The sequence below is a fragment of the Tachysurus fulvidraco genome, chromosome 13 (assembly GCF_022655615.1).
Source record: "Tachysurus fulvidraco isolate hzauxx_2018 chromosome 13, HZAU_PFXX_2.0, whole genome shotgun sequence".
NCBI classification, from domain to species: domain Eukaryota; kingdom Metazoa; phylum Chordata; class Actinopteri; order Siluriformes; family Bagridae; genus Tachysurus; species Tachysurus fulvidraco.
Genome location: NC_062530.1, coordinates 11,443,097 through 11,452,757, shown reverse-complemented (window position 1 = coordinate 11,452,757; position 9,661 = coordinate 11,443,097). Strand labels below are relative to the sequence as shown.

General features: G+C 37.2%; 1 protein-coding gene across 2 annotated transcripts; it reads left to right on the top strand.

Annotated features, from left to right (window-relative positions):
- The first annotated feature begins 431 nt into the window (after positions 1–431).
- On the top strand, positions 432–9,363 carry ehd2b (EH-domain containing 2b). 2 transcript variants are annotated; one of them, XM_027174707.2, is made up of 7 exons: positions 432–654; positions 1,909–2,274; positions 2,401–2,577; positions 3,699–3,814; positions 4,440–4,852; positions 6,745–6,909; positions 7,593–9,363. In XM_027174707.2, exons 2-7 carry the CDS (start codon positions 2,054–2,056, stop codon positions 8,148–8,150), a joined length of 1,650 nt encoding a protein of 549 aa, XP_027030508.1. In that variant the 5' UTR covers positions 432–654; positions 1,909–2,053; the 3' UTR covers positions 8,151–9,363. The 2 variants fall into 2 exon arrangements, with proteins under 2 accessions (XP_027030508.1, XP_027030509.1); XM_027174708.2 differs by having other exon boundaries at positions 434–654; positions 3,699–3,796.
- Positions 9,364–9,661: the final 298 nt, after the last annotated feature.

The window sequence follows — 9,661 nt, the reverse complement described above, 5'->3', positions numbered from 1 at the left end:
ATTAGAATATTTTAAATTGGTTACAAATACTCATTCTTTGCCCACAAGGTGGCGACTTTTTGACAAATTAAGTTCTGAGTTGTGTGGGAAGGGCTGGGCCAAAGAAAAATAACTTACATTTACAGTATTTTCAAGACTTGTGCAGCTCTTGACTTATTGTAACAGCCTTGTTTAAACTATGTGCCACTTGCAAAAAGTATTTGTTGGCCTCTTTTAAAAAAAAATAGTGTTGCAATTTGCAGAGAAGGCAGCACTAAATCATGATTTCCAATAAAGACAATCCACCTAAATATTATGCTCCCAACTTTGTGATGGAAATTAGTGTTTACACTCTCCTATCTGTTCCCACCCACCTCTAACCTCAACCCTTAAACAAGGAGGCCAGCTTGAGCTTCGGAGTGTGAAGTGGTGGGATTTTCTTTTGGCTGAAAACGAGGGGAGAAAAGGGGAGGGGAGGAGACCTAACCAAGACATTTCAGTGCTGCATGCATAGTGAGGACATCAAGAGCTGATTCAAAAGCTTATTTGTTTAATCTTGAGGCAGTTGTTTTCCTAAACTATTTCCTTATATGAAAAAACTTTTTGGTGTGAAGTTATCAGCAAGTGAACCCGCCTTTTTGGGCTTTTATATTTTTGCTTTCAGCGACTTAATAGGTAAGACTTTTCAACACTGTTTATTTTTATGTCTCTCTCATTTTTCTCTATATATCTTTTTCTCTTGTAATAAGTACTGTTATATTTTTTTAAGTAAATTTCAGTAGTACAAATTTACATTAAATTGTTTTTTTCTTATGCAACACAACTGCAGTTAATATAGTCATGAGATGTTTCACAAATCTAGTAATCAATGGAAGCATACAGTTAGAAATAATTAGGAATCAGTAAGCTGTTCTGTCTGAATAGGCAAGACAATGTTGCCCTTTATGCTTCTTAAATACGCCCTCTGAATTTACACTGGTATTTAAGACTGTGAAATGCACATCAATGCTTCCATCAAGATGACTGCAACGAGGAATTTCCCACTAACAGCACAAATGTTTAGACTTCTTAGAAGTTTTAGATCAAAAGCTTGCCTCTTTTTACACGGATATACCTGGAAATTATTCTAAAGCAAGCTATTGAACTTGGTGCATTTTCATCTGAGCTTTGGCGTTTCAATGTGGCTTTGTTCCTTCTAGAAAAAGAGAATTCCTGAATTCTCGGATCAGTTGTTTTGTTTTCTTAAGCCAAAATGAGTATGACAAACTCTCAAAGCAAGTGTTTCTGCCCAAGAGTGCATGTAGTCTAAAAATGGCTTTGGATAATAGGGAGGAAAATACAGCGGTCCATGGATGAACAACTCCATTAATGTGTTAGGATTTGTTTTAACAACTACAGCACGGTTACACAACCGTGGTGCTTTTTTCTTTCTTTTTTCAAAAATGGAACAATACGCCTCAAATGTGAACATTATAGCTGGTTTTTAGTCACTGAATTAGTTACTACGAATTACTACTTTTCAATATCCATAAATGAGCGAAATATGTGGATGAAGGGGTGTGTGTGCGTGTAAAAGTGTTTCCAGAGTGAGTGCCAACATTTTCCAGGCACAGGCCATGCACTCTACTTTCTTACTGGAGTAAAGGGAATATACAATCTTCACAAGAAAAACAAGTCTTTATTATTGAAGAATAGCCCATTTTCTAAATAAAATCTCCATCTCACTATATTGCACAAGAACAGAAATGCATTTAATAAGTAATTATTCTTTTGCAAATAGTTGACTATTTGTTAATGTTGTCCAAAGATATGAAAATTGGATGATGTCTTACCATTAAAGTTAGGAAGTAAAATTTTTAATTCCTAGACCACAATTTGCAACAGTCAACATTATTAACTTAATCTTCTTTTTTTTTTTGCTAAATTTAGGAGGCAGGCCTACAATACCACCTTGTGTAAAGACAGGAAAAAGGAGAATAGCCTGTAAAGCCAAAGGAAACATAAATACTCAAAGTACAAAACAGAACCATAAAATAAATCGGTGAAGCAAAATCACTTTAAATATCTATAAATTATGTCTCGCTGGGGGCGGAAAAACGTCAAGAAGGCCCCCGAAGTAATCAGGACAGTCACAGAGGGGCTGAAGTCACTGTATCGTAAGAAGCTTCTTCCTATTGAGGAGTATTATGGTTTCCATGACTTTCACTCCCCAAGTCTGGAGGATGCTGACTTTGACAACAAACCCATGGTGCTCGTGGTTGGTCAGTACTCCACAGGAAAGACTACTTTCATCAAGTAAGAATATTAATTGTTCATGTTATGAAAAGAGAGAAAAAAAACATGTCAAGGATGCGTTTGCTTTTTTAAATTAAATAGAAAGTTGCCTGGTGTAAAGAGAAATCTGTTGCTCTATTTTTACAGATACCTTCTGGAACAAGAGGTTCCTGGAAGCCGTGTGGGTCCAGAGCCTACTACAGACTGCTTTACTGCCATCATGCATAATGACATGGAAGGAATAATCCCTGGAAATGCACTTATAGTGGACCCCAACAAGCCCTTCCGCAAACTCAACCCTTTTGGAAATTCTTTTCTGAACAGGTTAATGAATAGTTGTGCACAACCATACGTGCTGTTTCTTAAATATGGGAAGCCGTGCATAAGAGTGGAAAAGCAAGGGAGAATGTGTCATACATATAATTCCTCCTTCAAGAGATAGGTAGAGTAGGGAGAAAGAGTTATGAGAAAAGAATTATTGCTTTATGGAATTTCAAGTGCCTGTGCCAAATTTCTAATGGAGGACTGACTTGCCTTATTGGTAGAAGCATAGAAAGTGAGATATCTCAAAAGATAATTATGAAAGGAGCATTAGGAGCCACTATGCATGACCCTTTAGAGGGTTTATAGGTGTCAGTGACTATAAAGAGCATTTCAAATTAAACAGAAATATTTAAGTCTGTATAAACCAGTCATTTGATTCTCCTACTTGCTAAAGACAGCCTCTGATCTGTATCTATATCATTGACTTGAAATATCGAGTTTGTACAAATATCAAGTCAAAAATAAGTTTGACATAAAGGAGACTTGAATTAATGTTCTCTTCAAACATAGTAGTTTCTGAGATTTCTGTCCTATTAATTATTATCAATTATGATATTAATCACCTCAGATCAGTGGTTTACTGATTTCCATGTGCTTTTAGCATGTTTGAGAATACCACTTCTTAAATATCCTGCCTGGAGAATTGGCTTGATAAATCCATTTACAGGAGGAAGTTGCTATGTTGTTCTAAGCATCCGATCATTAGTGGGCCACATTGTTTGATTCTGGCAGCTCTGATCATTTTCCTTCAGGAAGCTGCTCTACTTTCAGAGCACCACTTCTACACAATGGCCTGGCCAGGGAGGGGTGCAGAAGAGAGTATATGATAGATCACCTCACACAGACATGTTACAAGTTGACTGGAAAATTCTACATAGCTCTGACTCATTCCAATATCCTCAAGAGAACAACTGCTCTGACTTCAGCTTTTATTGTTCATCACTGTGTTTGTAGAATAGGTAAATTGTATGCAGTTTAAGTAATGTAAGGAAAAACACAGAACTGCAAAGGTTAGAAAATAACCTGTCAGGTAATAGCATGCAGCAACTTGTCATGAAACATTTGATGCTTGATTTCTCACTTCATAATCCATTGTTGAATAAATGACAATGTATTGCTAGATTCCAGTGTGCACAGATGCCCAACCAGGTTCTGGAGAGCATCAGTATCATTGACACCCCTGGCATCCTGTCGGGAGCTAAGCAGAGAGTGAGCCGAGGTGAGGCCAACACTAAAGGTGAGGTGCCAGTTGTGCAGGGAACAGGAAGAGTTTCCACCCTCAAATAACTGCACCCATTTGCATCACCCTGCACCATGCTAATCCTCTGTCAAAAATACTGCTGTAGTACAGAACTACAGACTGTTGCTGTGAGGAGATTTGTGAACTCCTCTTATTTTTCCTATGGTGAAACTAGATTGAACCAGGATCATATGCTGTAACAAAATTTCTGCTAATGCATTTCATATTGCTTTGTGTATTTTCTACCCATTTTTATATTGCAAAGTTTATGTAGGGTCCTAGCCATTAGCCATATCACAGAAAATATAAGAGCTTAATATATGCCTGGTTTACCTCAAACATGTTCTGTTGAAACCCAACTGTATCACATCTGACACACTGAGTGGGAGAGTGAAACACTGGGTGTGACAGTCAGGGAGAGTGAAACAAGGAATGCAATAGTATGTAGGAATGATAGATGGGCTGCAGAAAGATAGAGGATAACTAACAAATAGCTAATACTTGTATTCTACTAAATAAAGTAATAGAGTTTTGGTTTAAAACCGCAAATTAGATTACACAATGAGTTGCTAGATGTTAGAGAAAAAAAATCACTGTAGTTGGTCTGTCCTTTTCTCTCTAGGCTATGACTTTCCAGCTGTCTTGCGTTGGTTTGCTGAACGAGTGGACCGAATTATTCTCCTTTTCGATGCCCATAAGCTGGAGATTTCTGACGAGTTTTCAGAGGCCATAAGTGCTTTGAAGGGCAATGAGGACAAACTGCGTGTGGTGCTTAACAAGGCTGATATGGTTGGGACACAGCAGCTAATGAGGGTATATGGTGCTCTTATGTGGTCCCTGGGGAAAGTGTTCGGAACCCCAGAAGTGCTGAGAGTATATATTGGCTCATTCTGGTCTGAACCTCTCATGGTCCCAGACAACCGAAATTTATTTGAATTGGAAGAGGAAGATCTTTTTGCTGATATTCAGAACCTGCCACGAAACGCAGCCCTTCGCAAGCTCAATGATCTGGTCAAGAGGGCCCGTCTAGTTAGGGTGAGCTGTTATGTATTTGCTAATAACAGTTTTGTTACTATTAGGCTGATATTTCAGACCTTTCTTTTAGCATAGTTTTTAGCACATTCTTTTAGCATCTTAGTCAATCAAAACAAAATATTTCATTGATATTTGGCTTAAAAGAAATCCAGATTTAGGTCCAGAACATGTAATATATTTGTGTATACCACACAGTATATACTCATTAGTCACAGGGACACTGTTCATTTACACATTATCCAACAATCCTGTGTCAGCAGAGCAATGCATAAAACCGTACAGATAAAGATTTCGATAATGTTCACATCAGACATAAGAAAAATAGTCTCAGTGACTTTGCTTGATGAATCGTTGTTGGTGCAGAGCAATATGCATGTGCACTATGTTCAATTTCTCATGGTCCAAGCAAAGTTTTAGTAAAATAAATTTCACTAAAATCCTGCTGTGAAATAAACTTTCTCTGTATAATTTCCTTTAGTGTATTCTGCTATTTGTAATACACTGCATAAATAAATGCTTCAGTTACAATAGTACAGTGCCTCCAAAAAGTATTCAGTGTTTCACTTTTTCCAATTTTGTTGTTACGGCCTTATTCCAAAATGGATTAAATTCATTATTTTACTCAAAATTCTCCAAGCAATACCCCATGACAATGTGAAAGAAGTTTGTTTGAAATCTTTAAAAAAAAAAATAATAATTGAGGCACAGATCTTGGAAAGTGTACAGAAAAATGTCTGTAGCATTAAGGGTCCCAATGAGCACAGTGGCCTCCATCAAGTTTGGAACCACCAGAACTCTTCCTGGAATGGGCCGCCTGGCCATACTGAGCAATCGGTGGAGAAGGCCCTTAGTCAGGAGGGCTACTCTGACAGAGATCCAGCATTTCTCTGTGAAGAAAGGAGAACCTTCGAGAAGAACAACTATCTCTGCAGCACTCCACCAATAAGGCCTGTATGCTAGAGTGGCCAGACAGAAGCCAGTCCTCAGTAAAGACACATGATGGCCCGTCTGGACTCTCAGACCATGAGAAACAAAATTCTCTGGTCTAATGAAACAGATATTGAGGAAAAGATGAATGTACAGAGACATCCTTGATGAAAACCTGCTCTAGACTGGGATAAAGGTTCATATTCCAAGGGCAAAGACCTTAAGCACACAGGCAAGATAACAAAGGAGTTGCTACTGGACAACTCTGTAAATTTCCTTGCGTGGCCCAGCCAGAGCCCAGACTTGAACCTGATTTAACCAAAAACAAAAATATCCATAGAGTGGCAGTTGCCTTGTTAATGAGAGAGTCAGAACCACTGAGGATGGGCTCCTCAGTGCAAAAGACCACTTTGGGTTCCACTTCAGCCAAAAACAGGAATCAGACAGATGAAGACTAGAAAGAGATCAGGGAGTGTTTTACCTTTCATCTTTAACTATCACCATCCATTCTCTTCTGATCTCTTATCATCAAGATTCTTGATGTTTTTTTTACTGGATGTGATATTTTATGAGCTTTATATGCCCTGACAAAGTAAATGAAATCCATTATTTGCAGAGGCATCCATATGAATTTATTTATTTATTTGGTTTGCATGCTGACAGTGCCAAAATGTTCAATAACATTATTACAACTTGCAGATTACAAGTTCAAAAATCACGGTCACAAATGTGACATAAGCATTGCACTGCTGCCACATAATGGATGATTGGACAATGTTATAAAAATTAATGTCCTTGCCTCCTTCCATGCCTTAAAGTTATTTTTGCACTTCAGTATCATTCATATATATTGTTTTTATCTGTGTGTGGTATAGTAAATCAGTCAAGTTAAAATGTCAACGGGGATAACTATCTATCTACTGTAACTATCTTTAATACATATTTAATATCTGCTTACTTTACAGGTTCATGCTCACATAATCAGTTACCTGAAGCAGGAGATGCCTGCTGTCTTCAGGAAGGACAACAAGAAAAAGAATTTGATTTCCCAGCTGCCAGTCATCTTCTCTAAGATCCAGTTGCAGCATCACATTTCCCCTGGGGATTTTCCTGACTGTGCCAAGATGCAGGTTTGTGCAAGCTTAAACAGCTAGTGCACCTTTCAAAGAGTCTGCTTTGTCAGGGTTTTTTTTTTCTTCAACTTTAATCAGCACTTGTGAGGTTGTGTGGGGGAATTGTGTTTTCTAAAGGATCTTTGAATAAAGTTCAGAAATGTATAGATTGGTTTTATATGTATCATTAATTTATACTACTTTTACTATACTTAATCTGTAAACTAAACAACTTTCAAAAGCTTCTCCCATGTTGTTAAACACTACTTTTATATATTGTATTTGCTTTACTTACTAATGATACTGATATTGATTTTGATTATTAAACTGCAAAAAAGTTTTTAGGTTAAAATGATACAATAAAATATTCACATATCATATCTAACACAATAGGTGAAGACAGTTCACTTTGCATCTTTGGGGAATCCCTATATCATACCATGAAGTAGAGGGTTACCTCTGCGCAGAAAATCTTTTTTTTCAACATCCTGAAAGCAGGAGCTACAATTGTTAATGGAGTATTGAATCCAATTTTAATACTGCAAATAACATCATTATAATTGGTATAGTAAATAACCTGACTATTAATTAATCTATATTAATTAATTAATATAATAAAATTAATATAATAGTTTGTACAACTTGTTTCTTTAAGGTGCATAAAACAATTTAATTTCTTTCTTTTTTGGGGGAATTTTTAGGAACTACTTGGAGTTCATGACTTTACCAAGTTTAAGTCCCTGAAACCCAACATGATGGCTTTGTTGGATGAGCTGCTGTCCACTGACATTGCCAAGCTGATGCCTCTTCTCAGGCAGGAGGAGCTGGAAGCAGAAGGTCAACTTGGAGTCCAAGGTGGGGCTTTCTTAGGGACCCGAGCAGGACCATTTGTGGAGGGTGATCCCTTTGGTGAGAAAGGTGAGCATGAAGGTGAGGATGGAGAGGTAGAAGAAGACTGGATTGTGACTAAGGATAAGCCCAAGTATGATGAGATCTTTTACAACCTTGCACCCAATGAGGGAAAGCTGAGTGGCACTAAAGCCAAAGACTGGATGGTGAGTACACGGCTGCCCAACTCTGTGCTGGGTCGCATATGGAAGTTGTCAGATGTGGATCGTGATGGCATGCTGGATGATGAGGAATTTGCCCTGGCTAGCCACTTGATTGAGGTGAAACTTGAAGGGCATGGTCTGCCGCCTGAATTACCTGCTCGCCTGGTGCCTCCTTCTAAACGCAGACAGAAAGGATCTGATGCCTAGACAATACAAGCAGGCAATGGTGTCTATGAGATTTTCCTGTCAGAATGCATATTTAACATAATTATTGGCAGCCATAAAAATGAGCAAAAAACAAATGTATCAAAACATTCTATACAACAATGTTAAAATCCCATTCACAAAAATATTTCATCTTTGATCTGTTAAAAAAAATTACAAATTGTATGCACCCAGATTTCACTCCAAGACATACGTCAGAAAGAGCTCACTCACAAAAAGGCTTCATAATGCAAAAAGTATCATAAGGAAATCTAAATGAATAACCCTGATCATTGTTAGTATGGGAGCATACATGACCATGATTGTATGGGTATATGTGATGCTACATTGAGGGGAAGTGTATATGCCCAAACTTAAAATATTAAAAAGCCTCTGCACATATTTACAAGTGTATCCAACCTTTCTGGACATTACAAGATTTTTGTTATTCAAGCCATGACAGAATTTCTGGCAATATTTTTTGAACTAGTGTTAATATAGAGGGACAATGTATAGTTGTCTAGTGTTTTTTCCCCACCCTGCACATACACAGTGTGTATGTAGGGGGGGGGGGGTACACACACACACACACACACACATATATATATACATACACACACACGCGCTCTAGGGTGCCAATAATTATGCAGGGCCTCATGCCCTCAGATCCTCCTAACTTAATGATAACGGAAGATCTTCCTGATAAGTAAACGCTTGAGAACAAACATTGAGCTCTCTGGGGAGACTGGCAAACCTTAATCTGTGAATGGCAATATACATTGAGGGAAAAAAACTGACTAGGGGTCTGCATGGCTATCATCCTTGAATCACAGCTACTGTACATCTTTACCCACTGTCTGTGTCTTTGTCTCTGTTGCTAGATACTAGTACACCATTAGCTTTAAAATATAAATGAAATCAAAGTCTAGGTTAATTAAGCCAACATCCATTTTAAAAGAGAAACTGGGTATCTGTAATATACATACAGCAGTTACCCAGGGGTGTAATGGTAAAGAATTTCAGGAGTTTTAAATACAGTATTAAAAAACATTTGCTTAAATCATTGCATACTATGCATATTTCTGGTAAATGTCTTATTATTGCCATGCATTTTAAATAATATTATGTTGTCTACTGTACAACACTTTTCTGATTGCTTTATAATGGATATCATTATTATAAAACCAAATAAATCGTGCTGATTTTTGACCTTTCATTCTGATCTGCCCTTTTCTATTAATGTACGTTTTCTTTTATACTGTTTATTTTAGTCAGCTATATTGGATCACTCTGTACACCTTTTCAAGTTATTTTTTTTTTCAATCATCTTTATTTTTTGGCTGTTTATTAAAGGGTTTTGAAAAAGAAAGAAAAAACGCTTGTCTAAAGATCTGTAGACACAGCACTAATATTTTAATTTTATATTTAATAAAATAAATCCAGTAACATCATAACTTTAAAAGACTTTTTAAGCATCAGTACTGGCACAATCTTAACATGAATCTTAAAGAACA

Excerpts from the sequence above, each read along its gene's own strand:
- ehd2b (XM_027174707.2), top strand. The coding sequence starts at position 2,054 with ATGTCTCGCTGGGGGCGGAAAAACGTCAAGAAGGCCCCCGAAGTAATC. Across the intron at positions 2,275-2,400 it reads GGAAAGACTACTTTCATCAA|ATACCTTCTGGAACAAGAGG; the intron begins GTAAGAATATTA and ends CTATTTTTACAG. Across the intron at positions 3,815-4,439 it reads AGGTGAGGCCAACACTAAAG|GCTATGACTTTCCAGCTGTC; the intron begins GTGAGGTGCCAG and ends TTTTCTCTCTAG.